The sequence below is a fragment of the Dromaius novaehollandiae genome, chromosome 5 (genome assembly GCF_036370855.1).
Source record: "Dromaius novaehollandiae isolate bDroNov1 chromosome 5, bDroNov1.hap1, whole genome shotgun sequence".
In the NCBI taxonomy this organism is placed as follows: Eukaryota; Metazoa; Chordata; class Aves; order Casuariiformes; family Dromaiidae; genus Dromaius; species Dromaius novaehollandiae.
In genome coordinates this window covers 21016095-21034049 of record NC_088102.1, presented here as the reverse complement: position 1 = coordinate 21034049, position 17955 = coordinate 21016095, and the positions used below count along the sequence as shown (strand labels likewise).

At 37.8% G+C, this 17955-nt stretch overlaps 1 protein-coding gene across 6 annotated transcripts in view; it reads left to right on the top strand.

The window, feature by feature from the left end:
- The first annotated feature begins 2584 nt into the window (after window positions 1-2584).
- SPATA7 (spermatogenesis associated 7) overlaps window positions 2585-17955 on the top strand; it is a 47192-nt gene continuing 31821 nt past the window's right edge. For 2 of the 6 annotated variants that reach the window (XM_064512216.1, XM_064512214.1), the window contains exons 1-4: window positions 2591-2696; window positions 12323-12403; window positions 13356-13448; window positions 15954-15998. In XM_064512216.1, the coding sequence (XP_064368286.1) occupies window positions 2657-2696; window positions 12323-12403; window positions 13356-13448; window positions 15954-15998 (259 nt within the window). In that variant the 5' untranslated portion in view covers window positions 2591-2656. Of the gene's footprint in view, window positions 2697-2736; window positions 4339-10337; window positions 10429-12322; window positions 12404-13355; window positions 13449-15950; window positions 15999-17955 lie in introns of those variants that run through there. The other 4 variants (XM_064512215.1, XM_064512213.1, XM_064512217.1 and 1 more) reach the window with 3 other exon arrangements.

Genomic DNA, 17955 nt, shown 5'->3' with positions numbered 1-17955 from the left:
CCTGGGACATTTCTAGGATACTGTGACTGCTGATTGTGAGGAAACTAGTAGAAATAGCTACATTCTTTCAGTGTTGCCTAGTAACCAGGAGAATAGTTGCTGTGTTTCTCAAAATGCTCACTTAGGTTTAAGTGTTCTAATAATCCGAACGGTGAAAAAAAGTATAGGAACAATAGGAAGGAAATTATGAAGAAAAAGATCATTTTGGTCAGACAAAACAGCCCACTTATTACACATTAGGTACAGTATACCAAGAATTCGGGAATCTGAAATTCAGAATTGGGACAATGAAACAAAAAAAGTATTAAAAAAGTATAAAATTATTACTATGAACAGCTCATAAACAGAAGAGTATTTTCTATAGAATGATCTTGCTGTAGCCAATACAGAAAGCTGTAATTATTTCTTGGGATACCATGGAGGTGTGAATCTCATGCACTTACATTCTCTGTAGTATCTTCAGGTATCTGAAATGGAAACTATATTTAGACAATTTCTAGCTCCACAATCTAATGGTTTAAACATTTGGATTATTTCAAAAAAGTTTAAAACAGACATTTAAACACAAGAACTAAGGTAATTAATTTCCTGGGACCTTCTCCCCAAATTTGCAGTTTCACATGCAGTCAAGAATCTGCTTTACAGAAGAGAAAATGAGAACTGTTGGATTTGGGGCTTTCTGGATTTATACGTTCTGCATGGAGGAGTCAACAGAAGAGACACTCTCTCTGATATCACTGACCTCCCGTCCAAAAGAAACATAAGAGAAAAAGACAATATGCTATCAAAGGGCTTGGCTTTGGCAAAAAAGATAAGTTATTTATGACATTGTGGTTCATAGGAGTTGAAATACCATGGTAATAGGCGCTTTATAAAAACTAGCAATATTAGACTGTTGAAATGATTGATATAATGTGGAGGCCAAGAACGAAGGTCATTTCCAAGGAGTACTAGACATTTATATAATTAATAGGAGCATCAAAAATTATAAAAGGAACTGAAAAAGCTTTGAAAGCAAGTCATAGGCTGACCACCAAGACCTAGGAGTTAGGAAGAGACTTCAGCTATCGACAAAATATTCAAGTTTTCTGAAGTATCTGGTAGAGTACTGTTACACACGAAGTACTGGGTTACATAAACCACAGGCTTCATCCAACATGGATATGTCTATAATCAGAAATCATTTCTAGATGGTAAAGAGGAATTATCAAGATGTAAAATGTCCATTTTGCAATTAAAATCCTTTGCCACACCTCTTCAATAACTCATGTTGAAGTGCGAGCATTTAAATGAAGCAACTTCCTACTGGCTAGCAGAAAAACCTCTTAGCAAACGCAGCATATGAGATTTTTATTAGAGTAACTTCACGATTCTCTTTGGATTAATTACTGAATGACGACTCCCTAGAAGCTACTTCTTACATCTCAGAAGGGTTAAACATGTGTTAGCTCAGTTTCATGGGTAACAAATACACTAGTTTTCTACAACGGACTCAGAGAGCTCTAATTTCACCACTAATGTGAGAGGTCACTTTCCTGGAGAGCTGAACCCTGCACAGTGCAGGTAGTTACTAACCAGAATTACAACAGCTCTTCTGAAACTTCCTCCCTCTGGCTCAGACAACACTTAGCCTCTTCTGAGGTGTCTGGATACGTAGGTGAACAGAGTAACCTGGCTGATCGCTGAGTAAAAATGTCACTCTAAATGTATACACCAAGAATTTTCTTGCAAAAATGTTCAGAGATTTCACATTAAAGCAAAAAAAAAAAGTCTACCTGACAAAAAGTAAATGCAAAGCTATCACTTCTTCAAAAGGTTAAGAACAAATTCATCAGCATTAATAGTCATCAGTGATATGATCAAATGCTACTTTTCAGAAGTTTACATTTTTAAAGTGCTGCTTATTTTGAAAGACCCCGTGAGTGAATTTCTTCAGTGTAACGTACTGAGACTGGGCTAAGCTCACTCTCTGGGAGAGCCTACTTGCCATTCACTCCTCTGAACAAGGAGTAATTTGACTTAAATCACTCCTTTACCCTTTGGCTTCCAAGTCACATTACAAGGAAAAAGCCTCAACATTACACCTTCCACTAATGAAGAAAAACTTCTGCTAAACCGTAACCTATCACTTAAGAAGACATCTGGTCACCTGCAATCCAGCTTTACCCGGTTCATGTAACAGGACTCACAGCAACACATTTGGAAAAGCGCTTTTCAGATTTTTAAGCCTGTAGCAGGGGCATCTAGAAGGCCGGGGGTGGCCGCCAGGCCAGGTCCCGGGTGCCAGGTCCCAGGCCCCAGCTCCAATCTCCAGGCCCCAGGCCCCAGGCTCAGGCCAGCCAGGCTGCGGAGGCGCGGGCTTGGCGCTCAGGGCCGCAGGCCTCCCCACGGGACCGGGGGCGGCATTTCTGAGCCCCCGCCCGCGGTGAGAGCCGCGCGGGGGAAAATCCCCCCGCCGCCCGCGGCCTGCCCCTCCGCCGCCCGCCGCGCTCCCGTGGCCATGGCAACGTCGGCGGCGGCCCGGCCCGGCGCCCCGCCCCGCCCCGCCCCGCCCCGCCGCCGCCGCCGCCGCCGCCGCCGCCTCCGCGGCCGGGCCAATCCGCCGCGGCAGAGCCAAGCGCCGGCCCGCGCTGCCGCCGCGGGCCCGGCCGGCAGCATGGGGGTGAGGATGGAGAGCGGCGGCAGGCGGAGCCGAGGTGCGGGCCGGGGGCTCGGTCGCGGCGGGCGGCGCGGGGCGCGCTCCAGCCCCGGCCCTCCCGGGGCGGCGGCGCGGCCTGCGGGGCGGGCGGCACCTCCTTCCGGCCTCGCGGCGGCTGCTCCCGGGGGCGGTGCCGGGCCCCGCCAGGCCGGAGCGGAGCGGAGCGGAGCGGCGCCGCGCCGCCCGGGAAGCGCAGCTCGTGGCCCCGGGGGGCCGGGCCCCCGGCCGCGCTGGTGCCGGCTCCCTGCGCGGCCCCGAGCCGCCGCGCTGGCGACATCGTGGTACATGTGCGTGTGCGTTGTGGCGGCCTTTGCTGCTGCGGCCGTGACTCGTCTGTGGGAGCCGCTTTATTTTATTTCACGGCCTAGGTGTCTGTGCCTTTCGGGGTCAACTTCTTACTTCCCCAGAGCTGGTGTTTGTGGGCCGTGATGGATTTTATCTTGTGCGTAGGGCATCGTTTAGGCGTTGTTTGGATGCGGATTTCAGTTTGTTGTTTTAGTAGGGTTTTAATCCAGTTGTAGCTGAAAAATAAAAGACTAAAGCATCAAAGCTTCCATAAAATGATTCCTTACCTAATTTAATCTGCTGCGGCCTGCTGTTGTGCTCTGTTCCTGTGAATAATCTTAGTGGCATTTGGCATAAAAAAAGCAGGTGTAAACATATGAAAATGTTTGCAGGATCCGGCTCTAGCTCTTGGAAAATGTCGAAAATATTTTTAGATTTGAACTTGATGGTGACATGTATAATAAATAACAAAGATAGAAATTTATCCTGTAAATGTTGAATAAGAAGAGTATTGCTGCTTCACGTAATGTCTAAATCATACATAGCTCTGTTAGGTCAGGCCTTCTGAGACCGCGTTACACTTTCATGGTGCATCTCAGTGGTGGCGGTTCAGGTCTTTGGAGACAATGGCAGATGTCGCTCCAAAAGATGTTCAATATCAAAATGGAGTTTTGACACAAATTCTAATACCACATAGAAATTTGAATTTCAGAGCAAAGCCTAGTATCTTGTGCAATCAAGTTTTATGCTTTTACAGTCTCCATGGAAGATGTCCTCTTACTCAGTATAAAGACAATTTTATTAAGGGTTTATCCTTTTTCTGACAAATTATATTCTTGATTCTCAAAATATTTACTTTAATGGAGAATTTAAAAGGGTGCTGATTATCAGTTAACCGTAAAATGAGAATAAATAGGATATAAGATCTAAATTTCATTCAGGTTGCGGCAAGCTTTGCATGAGTAACTCCTGCTAAATCAAATGTAAGAATGTAAAATACTTCACAAGTTGGAAGGAATTATCTGTCTCATCTGACAGCTTCTCCGTCTACATGGGAAGTTACAGCTTGTCTGCATAGGAAGTTATCACAGAGTAAGCAGTACATACAGCCCTTTGCCTACTTTCACAGACACTCAGGAAACATCCCTGCAGACAACAGGGATTAGCACAGGTGAGGATATAGCTTCCTTAGCATGAGCTAACTTAGCAAATCCACGTGCCTGAGTGAACTTGGCAGAACAGCCAGTGGATTGCTTGCAAGCAATTTATAAAAGGCAGAACACATCACATCTGTGGTTTCTCTTAAAGATACTTGGGTCTACACACTGTCTGTCTGGAAAGCTGATACAGAATAGGTGGGATACTCTGTTTTGTGCCCTAATGTACTCCTTGCTAAGCTTCCTGTTCAGCTCGGGCCTTGTAATTGTCAAGAAAGAAACAGAATTTTGTACTTGTTTCGTATCAGGCTTTCTGTTTTGTCTGGTGAGAATACTAAGCAAAAGTAAGAAGTAAAATTTTTTCTGTATGTAGGGCTTGCATGGAAATGTTTTCAAAGTTCAATGAAGATAGCGATTTTTCACCATAAAATAGACTGACAAGGTAGTCCTTTATATTTTCTGTTAATTCCAGGTATAAAGTAAACCCCCCCCCCCCATTATTTACTCTGCTAATTTCAGGAGTCAGTTAATATAGTCACAGGTTTATAGTATGACCTTAAATAATTTGAATATTGTAATTCCAAACCAGCTTTATTGTTTAAATTCAGTTTTCTACTTTAGGCTGTTTAACTCCCACTACCAGTGATTGACACAAGTCTGAGCAGTAATAAGATCATATGGTTATTGTGAATTAACGGCACACATTTGTGTCACTTATTTTACTGCAATGGAGAAGTCATCACTCATTGCTGCATGGAAGTTGCCCTTATGTTTAGGCAGATCATACAGGCTTCAGAGTTTCCAAAACAAAATGTAAATGCTTTGTGTGATAATGTTGAGTTTCTCGATGCAGTAGAAACCGGCCCATAGGTTCATCATGTTGAACTTTACTTTCTGAAGTTCTGCTTGCTTTGGCCTTTGAATTGCTGAAGACGACAATGAGTGAATTTGTGTTCTAGCACATTAAAATACAACAGCACCATTTCTACAGACGGGTCAGTAGAATCGTTATGGTACCTGGTAGCATGTGCTCTGTGCTATCTACAGAAGCACAAGTGTCCAGGGAGCTTCTCTGGTTAGTTACCTTTAAGCCAGAGGTTTCCAAACTGTGGTATTTGTATTGGTAGTTGTACACCTACTACTTAAAAGTAGCAGACAGTTACAGCTAGAACACCAGCTCTTAGACAGCCTTCCAGAGAAACGAAAACTGCTGGTGTTGCTGCTAACTCCAGAGGTTCCACCCAAGGAAACTGTAATGGGGTTAACTTAAGATAAGTTACTTTGCCTGTGATTTTTTTTTTTTTTTAAACAAAATATGCTGCTGACAGACACACCCATTTGTTTCTACATTTGGAGTACAACTAGAGCAATAATCTTCACACAAAACTTGGATTATTGGACAAATAAAGCCTGTAACTAGGAAAAAACACCTTTCAAGAATTACTTCTTCAAATAAGACTCTTACTGGCATATTTGAAGGCTACTGTGCACTGCCACTTCTTTAGATTTCTTCAAATAATCAGAGGAGGTCTTGAATTTTTAAACTGAAATATGATTTCAGTAGAACAGTTTTCAATTATGCAGAATACTATGAGATTATTAGTTGTAAAGGACTGAGAGAACTAACTAACGCTTAGGCGTTAAGAGTAGAAGTAAAGAAGAGTTTTTGTGTAATCCAGCGTAATAAATACATTAATAGTACCTATCTAATTAATGGCTTATAATATTACCTATGGTGCATATGTCAGGGAATGATATGTTATAGTATCATCATTTCATATGATAAAATAATATTTTGCCTCTGATGCAAATGATCCCATGCAAAGTTCAAATGGAACATATGGGACTTTACTTCAAAATCAGGGTATTGTAGGTTCTTGGGACTTTATTCATCAAGTTTTGCCTCAGAAATTTTAGGAAATGATGAGTATATATTTCATCTGGTAGATTCTGTCATTTCTTACTCAACTTTAAAGTTAATTCCCTTAAAGCTAGCGTCATATCTAAGACTGTACTTTCAGAATTGGTGGGAGTTTTGTTATCACTGAAACCAGAAATGGGTCCAAGAGGCTTCTATTTAGTTTGAACAGAAAAAAAGAATACAGGTGTGATTATGAAGTGCTCAGTTTTTCCTCACTATAATTTTCAAATAAAGTGAAACATTATTAATATATTCAGTAAGCAACTGAGTTTAAAGTCATGTTTGAAGTTACCTCCTGTGACTGCATAGACACTGCAAAAAGCCATGTAGAGCTGTCATGTTTAAACCTGTTTTCCTAAAAAAAAAAAAAAAAAAAAAAAGAATCTGTGACTGGCTTACTGCTTTCTGCCAGCCTTTTTCTCTCTTCCTCCTCATGCCAGTTCAGGATCTGTTAGCCAACTTCAGACAGTTCTGAGTGAGAAGTAGGAGGCTTAGTGGTATCAACATCAGTGGCTGGCTAGGAAAAAACCTGACAAATTAACATACTTATTCAGAGAAAGGCACTCTGTTCTTTGTCCGTTAGAGGATGAACGACTAGATGGCCAGTGATAAGTGCCACATCATAGGTCATCCAGGAACTAGCCGACAAGTTCTAACATACATAGTACCTCACCAGCCATAGCCAAATGACAGTGAGGGGAAAAGGACAAACTGAGGACACTGAAAGATGTTGAGGGGGACTGGTAGGAAGATGCAAGACATATCCATAGGAAAGAAGGCTTTAGTAGTCATACTACTAACAGAGCATTGTATTATTCTTTTATTTTTTAAAAATGAAAACATATTATCATGCTAATATAAAAGGAATTTTGAAATAAATGTCAATTCAGTGTGGATTTTCATGGCCAGATTATTAATCTCCTAATGAGACAGCAGTGTTTATACCCATGCTGTATTCATATGCACAACAATTTCTGTAGTGTAAAGAGTTAATGGATACTTTTATTTAAAAATTCTCTTAGTACTAAAAACAGAAAACCTATATTTCAGGTCCTAATTTCATTCCTTTAAATATGACTTTTCCAGAAGCATTAGATTAGATGCTTGAAAGAGTTTCTATCACTACTCCTAACTCATTTAGGATTTCACAGAGATGATTTAAAACACTTATGTTCCCCCCTCAGCATGTGTACAGCATTAGTGCTGTAGTGTGCTGTTAAGTGTGTACAGAGTTAAAAGAATGGATTCACAGCAGGAAGCGCATTGAATAGGAGATTACTAAACTAGTCAGTAGAAGGGCAATAGAGCATCCTTCACAGCACAACCCCCCTTCTGCATGTAGTTGCCTGAATTATTCACTTGGGTACAGATGTGTCACTAACTGCTTTTGTTTTAGAGCATTGAGAGTTTGGAGAGAAAGAGAATAGTTGGTGATGGTAGAGGCAAGAGCATCAAACCTTTAAAAATTAAATGTTTAATGTTTTATTTAGTGTGTGGGCTAGAGTAGTTGCAAAGCATTTGTGAAATTTGGGCTCAGTGTCCTTATCAGGCTCAGGGAGATCAAATCCCTTGCATCTCATGCAAATGCTGTACTTCTAGTCCATTATGGGCAGAAGCCCTTAATACATCTCCAGCTGAGAGGAGGCCACTGTGCAGCCAGGAATGCAAGAATCCTGGTGCCAGGAAACAAAACAGTATAGGGGGTGGTTACATATAAAGGTAAGGGTATATAGAAGAGTATATAGGGGCTGGTGGCTTTAGCTGGGTGATGAGCACATTCCTCTGAGACTATTGGGCAGACATGAGGTTTGAATCCACCTGGAGCTAAGGGTGCTTTGAATCCTGTCTAAAATCTACTAGCTGCTCATATGAAAATACAGTGCTTACACTTCTCTACACAGTTAATTGGAGGTTTTGTGGCTTGTAGTGCTGGATCTAGGTGCCTGTATCTGAAGTTCCACCTATAGTGTCTCTATTTTTAATAGATTATGTTTTAAATAACCAGTCTTGGTGGGTAAATATAGCCTGATTGAAATTTTTCAGCTTTTTTCTTTGACTTAATATAGCTGAAATTCGAAATCTGAAGTAGATTTGTTGTAAAATTAGCAAGTCTGATACTTGTATTTAAAATCTCTTGTATGAGAACACTATAATGAAAGACTGGGCTTGTTTCTGGTACAAATTTGTGTTGTAAATCTGAAACAGCTTTGTAGAAAAATAATTTCTATAAATTCTGTATGTCTGCTAATAGTTAGGAAGCAAAGCAACAAATACAAACCACCAATTTCAATGATTTTTAAGACTGTAAAATAGAAAGGAAATAAAGATAGGATGTATTTTTAAAGGAAAGTGAAAAGATCATTTTGACAAAATATTTTAAGAATGGCTTTGCAATAATATAACTATTGCTTACCTTAGAGACCAGCTAGAAAGAATTACTGAGAAAGCTTTTTTTTATTTTTCCCTTCATCACTGTATAGTATCCCACACTTGCAAGGAAAGCCTACAAAAGCAAGAAATACAAACATTAATAAGAAACTAAAAGATCTAATTGTTATTTTTTAACAATATTTAATTTGTTTGCTCTTTATACTTTAGAAGAACACACAACATGAGAAGCCTGGTGTTTTATAGTTAGTGTGGATAGTCCACACTGCCCACACTGTGACGAAATGTATGGTTAGATGTTGCAGTTACATGTCGGATGTATTGAAGGTAGGGAAGGACCCCTTATACTCTTCAGTCTCTCAGGTTTAAATCTCAGAAAATAATTTCCTAAACTAAATGACATGGTCTTGAAGAGTTTCCAGCCCTGTTCCGGAAATATATTTACATAGACCTTAAATTTGTGACTGCAGGGTTTGAAGTAGATTATTTTATTACAAGAAGTAGAAAATGTACATTTTAATCAGCAAACTTGATTATTGCTGAGGATGCTCCAGTACTGCAAGTACTGGGATGAGTTCTGCCAAATCCAGTTCAGACAAGTGGTCCTATTCCCAAATGATTTATTTTTTAGAGCTTATCTGAAGTCCATCAAAATCAGTAGGAAAACTTTCACTGAAATAATTATCACTTGCATGAGTGGGTTTTGAAAAAGAAAAGAGGTCAAGTAGGCAAAGTGCATACCACTTTTACTCTGCTCTCAGCCCTAACACAGTACAGCTGCCTGCACTCCCTTAGCTATCTAGATGCTCGAATCATAATGCTTTATTATTGTCATTTTATTAGGTATATGTTTGGTAACTGTGTAATTTGCTGAAAAACTAACCTCCTCCTTTAGAATTCTGTTCACCTTATCTAAGCCTTCAATTTAAGTCTAGTTTTTTGCTGCTGTGCAAATAACTTTGAACATACAAACTGAAACTAAACAGATGCCTGCTCAAGTCAGCAGACAGCCTGAAATTATATTTGTGAAACATGTGAACTCTCTGGTTGTTCAACTGGGCTACCCGCTCTGAAATTTGAGGATCACCATTCAAATGTTAACACTTTATATCTCAATTCAAACATTTTGAACAAACAGTAAAACACATCACATATCCCCCACATACGAAATCCTCCAGGTTCTCCTCTGACGTTAGCAACTTCTATCTTTGTTGTAAATGTGTGACAGTATAAAAAGCTGTGGTACATTTCAGATTTAGGGAGGATAGTATAAGTTGGATTTTGTGTAGAAACAGTAAAATTGATGGAACATCTACACGAAAACAGCCTGGGATCCTAAGAAATCAAATGATGATGCAAGATGTTGGCAGGAGAGAGGGTTGGCTTTTCTTTTATTTTGAAGTCTGATGTAAATCTGTAGTAAAGGGCTAAGAGAATAACATGCAATAGTTCGTTTGATACAGTTTATCCATGTGCCATCTGCTGGTGATACATAGAAAAGAAACATTTCAAAATCACCTAATTTTTCAGCAGTTTTGCACAGATGTATCCCCAGCTGAAGACAGTAAGAGCAGCAGGTTTCTGAGCATCTTTGATCATCTTTAAATCAGGCTAAAGGCGTTTAGCTTACCTGAAGAGAATCAGCTGTAGTTATAAGAATATCTCTGTGCATTTTTAAAATGCCCGTACTTATCCCTCTGTGATTCTATCATATAAAAATTAGACGTAGTCTTATGGCTTTATGGATTTGTATCACATGTGTCTCCTGGACTTGTAACTCAGATCTGAAATACAGAAAATGCTAGAAAATTGTGATGATTTTGAGCAATGCTGAATGCAACCCTCTGATTTTTATGTCTGCTATAGTCTAGATTTCTGGCTTTTACAGGGGCTTCTACAGCGTTTTCATTGTTAGGAAGACCTAAAATGTTTATGATCTGAGATCTAAGTCCTCCCAAAGACTTAGATTCTTTAAACAGGTGAGCAGTCTAACCTCAGGAAGTTGTGCTTTTCAGTGTGAATAGCCAGTTAGATCATGAATACCGCTCAAACGTAATAGCTAATGGTAGAGAAATATAATATTTAAACAAGAAAGCGATTATTGATATGTTTGCAATCACTGTGAAGACAGTTATTCTAAACTTAGTAAATTGTTATTGGATGTTTGGCATTTTAATTTTTTTATAAGTCAATTTAGTACTGTTCATCCCTATGTATGTTTAAATCACAAATAGAGATTAGGAAGAATTGTACCAGAAGGGGAATTTAAAATGAGCTATTTCAAATTGGTATTCAGGAGTAGGAATGTTGTCCTTTGGCTTTGAAGAACAAAGAAAATAGCAAAAAGATTTAAAAAAATGTAGGATGGGATTAAAAAAAATTACATGTCATTTTTCTTCATTTTTTTCTTATCCCTTTCCTGCTCCTGGTCTGGAACACTCACAGCAAAGAGTAGTGAGAGCACTATTATTGCAGATACTGGCTCGACTGTACTTAAGCCTCCCAAGCCCATGCTATATAAAGGTTGGCTTTTCTAAATGTGAAATCCTCATGCTAATTCAAGATCACCTTGATAATTTGCCGTGCTTCATAAGAATAGGGATTGAGTTTATTGATCCACATGTAGTGTCATTTGGCAACAGGGTCCTCAAGAGAATGCTCTGAAAACTTTCATGTATGCTACTGATTTTCATTTTATTTATTTTCTAAAGATCCTTAAGTTTTAAACAAGCTATGACCTCATGTTTCCCTAATTAATCTTAGTCACTTGATATTTAGTACAATCAGTAGAGGTCTTTTTTAAGGCCTTTGGGGAAATGAGGTTAAAACATTATTAAAGGAATAATTTATTTTGCTGCAATCTCTGTTAATTAGGAGTCTGACACCATGTTACATACATAGTTACAATAATACTATATCAGTCAGAATGTAACAGTGGGAAATGGGAAGGAACATGGAAAACCAGGTGCTGGGCATGCAGGAGGTAAGAGGCCATGAAAGGGAGGAAGAGGAATTAAGGAGCTTTTTAATGTGTGTGGCAGGAGCCCGCTTGTCTTTGGCACGGCTGTAGTAATACTAGTAATACAAATATATATCTTATGTTCTAAAATTTGTTCTGAACACTGTGCAGAATCTTAATTGAATTGGGTGGAGATTTTTAGATCATAGGTTGCAAAACAGACAGTGGTTGTGAGCCTGACACAGCAGGATTTACTTTCAGGGAGGAAATGTGGAGCCTCTAATTCCTAGTCTTTTATTTCTCAGAACAGCTAGATATTTAATTAAGTTTTGTCAGCACCTACACTTGTCTGTAGAGTTGTTGAATAGCAAAGCAAATTCTTCTTACATTAACAGCAGTAGATTTTTGAAATAGACTGTTCTCATTGATTGTATGGTTTTTCACACAAAGATAATTCATTTCTTTCAAAATATTAACCTCAAATTTTAATGTAATACTAACCACAATCATTATCTAAATAGAGAATATTTTTTACATTCATCATTTGCCATAATGATAAAATTCTATCAATAAAACTTGAAAACAAATGAGGCTTTAGGTACAAAACTTAGGCTATATCTATGTGCAATGTAATGGCCAATGTAAAATTCAGCCTGAAGTGATCTAATGGTCTGTTGTGCTGATAATTCCACGAACCAATGAACATACTACAGTCATAATTTGGCATTCAGATCAAGTTATATAACTACAGTGTTATATTTTAGTAATAGTATAACATTTAAATATGTTTATTTTTCTACTGAAAAGGTCCTCTGCAATCATTCATGAGTTCTATGGGGAAAGATTCTCTGCTTTATCTTGTCTGTCAAAATATATGTTTTTCTCTTTTCTAATTCTCTGACATTTTGTTCAAGTGAGTGAACACCCAGCTGTTGTCATTCCCAGATGTGGTCCAGCAAGTCCATTTAAAGGACACTTAAGTACTAAGAGTAATGGTAAGTAACACACATGCTTTCATAAGAAGGTTGACATGGTTGCTTTTGTGTGAATTCATTTTATGAATAAACATGTTTATATAATAATAATCTTTGCATTGATCTCAATTGCTGAAGTTTAGTAGTACGTACATTTAGTATGCTTTACTGAAATGACTTTTGAGGAACGAGTTTTCTGTCTTAACTGTTTGGCCAGCTAGAAATAGTTAGCAAGATATATGTGACACATAAATATATTTATATATTACCTGGAATATATGAAGTTAGTGCTTTTAAAAAAGCCCTCTAATTAAACATATAGCTTTATAGTCAGTAGTTGAAAGGGGCTAGTATATGTTTATGTACCATAATGTCATCTCAGACACATTTTTTGGAAGAGTGTAGAGTGGAGAAACAGGAAGTTTCCATACTAACATTTCCATGGTCCAACTTCAGCTACTCCTTAAATATTTATTGTGAGTTAATGGCTTAGTGGAAAAAAAAAAAAGATAAGATGATTTCATGCGATACTAGCTGAGAAAGAAAAATGACTCCTATTGAACAAAGAACTTAAGGACACAGTGACTTCTTCAGAGCTGGACAGTGAGTTTGCATGGGCAGAAGGAAAGTGGCCAGGAACTAAAGCTAGATTTAAACCAGTGGGAGCAGGAAGAGGTGACATGCTGGAATGAAAGCATGTGTCAAAGTCTTTCAGAAGCGTGATGTTGGAACTGGCTCTTAGGAAAGCAAAGTTTCGTCTTGGTACTTGTCGTATTTAATGCTGGCAGGATAAAACTTACGAGTGAGATCATTTTCAGGGTTTTTTGGCTTTCATTTTCTGATAGTAATTGACATCTGTCCAGCTGCTATTGGAAATACTGACTTTGGGTTTGAATTGCAATTAATAACTGTTTAAAATTTTGGCATTGTTATACCTGTCTTTATAATGTTCAAATATGTTTTAATTTTGTAGCTTTCTGCATTGATTCCTCACAGAGTCTAACTAACCAGTACCTGATCAGAGATCACCTGATGTTTCATTATAACAAAATCCTTTCAGCCAAAGGTAATAATGCACCTGTATGAACCTTTTACTCTGAGATTTAGCTCATTCTTTCAGAATAGGCTCCTATCAAGAGGGAATGATTGGATTGTAGAATGCTTAGTTTTTTTTGATGGTTTGTACACAGATTGATATCAGCAAGGAGGTATAGCTGCTACTTAATAATACCTTTTGTATTCTTGGGTTCGAAAATTTTGTATAAATTTTTTAAATGCTGCCAGAGTTGCTACGTTAATTTCCAGGTACTTTGTGCTGCATTCTCTTCATTCGGCTGTAGCACTACTATGAAATAATATGCTGAGATAAAAATGTTGCAGATAGTGGTGATAGCAAGCATACAGAATTTATCTTAGGAATAAATGCAGAACATTGTCAGTTAAACTCAGACTAGTGTTTTGATTTTATTTCAAAGATGTTCATGATCATTGGTTCATATTGCAATCAATGGCATTAGTGAGTGTTGAGGACTTTGAAAATTGCCTCATGTGTTTGTAAATGAAAAAAGCTTATTACTGATTTGTATTATTCAGCACTAAAAGTGTATGTTATTCTTTGTGCATATTTTATTGTTAGAAGGTACTTATATTTATCAAAAGACAAGTATTACAAAATCTGGAACTTAAGAGCCTAAGGTTCAATAAAACTTAGTGTTCCCCTGACAAAGAAATAAACACACATGAGAGATCTCAGGGAGATCATTTTTGTTTAGGGTAAAGTAAGGATTCATGCATGTTGTAAAATTGGCCTTATAATCGGAAGGTAGTCAACCTTTGCCTTTCCATAGTATTGCTATTGGTCTTTAGGAGCTAACAATTCAAGATTTCATTCTCTCTCTTGCCTCACCGATTTGTATTTATCACAGTAGGATAACAAGACATAAATCTTCGGTTATTAATAATCACTAGAACTCGGTATATTTGGAATTAAACTAAGAAAATAATGTAAACAATGTTCTTTATTTGACTTCAGAGGATGCATGTTAAAATGAATGACTACTCCCAGTTTGTAGATGCTATTTTCAGCTTTATTTTTCTTAATTTGCCGGGAGAATCAGTACTGCAGGTTTGGCATGGGCACCATCAGTAATGTATTTCTAATATGTGAGTTGAAGCTAGTTAAAAACTTAGGGTAATAACATTGCATCTAAGGAGCTGTTGTTTCACAATTTCTTGCCTTGATTAGCCTCCAAGTAACTACAGAATGACATTAAAAGAAGTTTCAACTTGTTCTCTTCTGCTATTGTGAGATTCCAGTATTCACAGTTAAATGTGGCTATAGGATCAAGCAGCACTTCTAATTTCTGTGGTCATTAAAGGTCTGTATTTTTGTGTGTTATATATATACCACAGTGGCCTAAAACAAGTATGATTTGAGGAGATTGGCAGTGCTGGCTACATAGCAGTGGGTTTTTTTGCATAGAAAAGGAAATGGCAAATCAGGTCTCAGTATAGATGTGCAGCTTAAAATACCTGTCAGCTACTGTCTGTGCCTAAAACAATTTTGTTTTTAATTGTAATCCCTTTGTAAAAAAATAAATTTAATAGAAAACTTTGTATATTTCTTAATTATGGCAAGACCATGCCCAAAATTTATTCAGATTTAGAAATGTGCGGTTATTCCTCTATGGACTGATAGTTCCCCATTGGCAGTGCTAGAACTGAAAACAAACTTTATTATAGTCAAAATTAATTTTTAAGGTTATATATGGATCATTAAGTACTGTGTTTAGAAAGTTAATATCATGCACAGTACTAAGAAACATCTGTAGATAGTTTTTAGTGTTGTTCACTTAACAATTCACAGCCTGATTTCACTCTTCATGGCACAAACTGGTCATGGGGATTTCAGTTCTAGAAATATTAATGCTAGGGCTTGACAGGATATCCCAAGTGTTTAAATTAAATGCATAAAAGTTTGCAGGATATGAGATAAATGTTTTTTTAATGCTTCCCACAACATTTTATGGTCCGTTTCTAGTTATTTTCAGAGAAAGGGTTTTGGAGATGGTCGTGCTGATTCTCTACATCATACCTTCCCTTCCTAAAGCCTGCTTTAAAGAGAGAGGTGCACTGGGACTTTTGATTCTGCCAAAGCCCGTGCTTAGAACAGACATTCTGTTGTTTCTCTACCATATAACATGCTCAGTATCTTGAGGTATGCAGCTAAATGCAGTCAGCAGTTAAATTATATTTCTCAAAGATAAAAACGTGTAGAAATCTTTTATAGGGAATCTTCATTTAAGTAGCAATTCTTCCTTCAAACATTTCTTATTATATTTTGCCTTTATGTCTGTGTGTATCTCTAAAATTATCTGGCTATATTAATATCAATCTAATACTTTAAATGCACAGTACATAGCTAGCATATTTTAAAATATAGAAAATCTTGTGTTCTAATTAGTCTTTGTTCAGTGTTGTTTTATTGTCATTTTGTTCTAACTATCACAAATATGTATAAATAAATCAATGCTGAATCACTCACATTTATTCTTTTTCATATTTTCAGCAGCTGTAGACTGTTCAGTGCCCAGAAGTAGGTTGACCAGCATCAAATGTAAGTATTTGTGATATGTTAATTCTGAAAAAGCTTCTGTAAAACTAGTTTAAAATAAAAGAGCAAGAGAAATAGAAGGGTAACAGCAGAATATGATTCTTAGTCAAGCATATGTGCATCTGCTTGTTTCTTCAGCTTTTTTTCATCCTGCTGCACCTATTTTTAAGAATCTGGAGTGAATGTTATGCTAGTGAGATGTACGTAGCCTGTCAGTGATTAATTGTGCTTAGGATTACAATTAACTTTGCTTAGGATCCTTTTCATTCACTTAGTTAATGGAGCAGAAGAGGAGACTTTCAGTGTTTTCTCTGTCCTTTCTCACGATATGTCATGAAACTGAACTTTCAAGAAGAGAGCTAAATAGTGTGAGTTTAGGAGGAACTGGGAGAATTTGGCTCTTGTGGACCTGGTCTGAGACTTATTGTTTCATTTCGCGAAAAAACATAGCTAATCACAAGCATACAGCCAAACAGCCTGGATTAAACTGCAGTTACTGTTTCTGAGAGTTGCCTCATTGCTTATTATTGTGTAAAAGTATCAGAACTGTAGCTTTCTTTATGGTGTTAGCTGAAAAGCAATACTGTCAAATCACTGACTAAAAGAATACTAAATGAAATAGATTAGTCAAAGGGGATAAATAACAGTTGTTTATTAAAATAACAAAATATCTCTGTTATTTGATGTCTTTTTCTCTAAATCCCCATCTATATAATTAGTTACAAGCCCTGAGATTCTGGAAAAAAATATTCATTTAGGATGGAAAGATAAAATACTGTTTTCTTCTGAGTACAGTGTACTTTATGGTTAGTCTCAAAGCTAGGCAAGCCAGAGTGATACTGCCTTGTGAAATGACAAGAATAACTAGAGCTGTTGCAGGGAATCACTCATCCTTTCAGCAGAATGGCTTGATTTCATTTTTTCAATATTTCTGCACAATGGGCTGAGAGTGAATTAGGCAACAAGCTGCACCTGGATCACAAAAGGTGTCATGGCTATGTATGGGTATGTCTTCTCTTGCTTCAAAAGGCACAACACAAGTTGGGGCAGTATTGCAAGGATATCCAGACTGCAGTAGGAATTTAAGATCAGCTGTTCTGCAGAGTCTTCTAAGAAATTCTTCCTTTCCATGCTCCAGCTCTACCAAGAGTTCCTTTGAAACAAGCGGGAAAGCATGAGGCTGGTGCATGAAGGACATTTACACCTAAATGTTTGCCTAAAAAAAACCCTCTTGTAGTTTTTCTTTCTGCATCTGCTAGACTCTTTCCCAGATTCCCTAACAATTATTCTTGCATAGCTTTTCAGCCTTTGGGTCTTTCTCAACATCAGCAAATGCCCATTTGTCTTACGGTCTGCTGTCTTTACAGAGAAAAAGCTCCTGAGCTGAGAGGTTGTGTTTCACACCAAAATGAGTTTCCCTGAGTAATAGGTTCATTTTGGGAGGCAGCGACAGTACCTTAACTTTAGCAGATAATTGTCATGACACTAGCAGGTGTGCTCTATAGTGAGGAAATTTCCATTTCAGATAGCAAGCCCTAGTTCAATATGTTTCTCTTTCAGTTCATCTTACTCAAATGAGTGTCTGACTATGTAATTCTGGTCTCAGATGGAACATTAATCTCCTATACAGGGTGTTGATGGAAACATTTCACCTTTGTTACTGCTTTTGTTTTTGCCCATCTGTTTGATAAAATTGGTACACTACATCCTCACTAAATTGCTCTTTCACCTATTTTCAAACTGGATGGAAAAAGCTGATGCCGTGTTTTGTTTTATTAAAACATGCATATAACCAACACAGCCCTGGAAGAAGATGTTTCCAGTTTACAAAGGAAAACAACTTAAAGCTAGAAAAAAAAATAAAGCCTTTGATTAGAAAAAAATCCCTCAGTATTTCAAAATATTTATTGTTATTTGAGCCTAATATCTGGAAGTGATAATAGTTAGTTAATTGAATTTT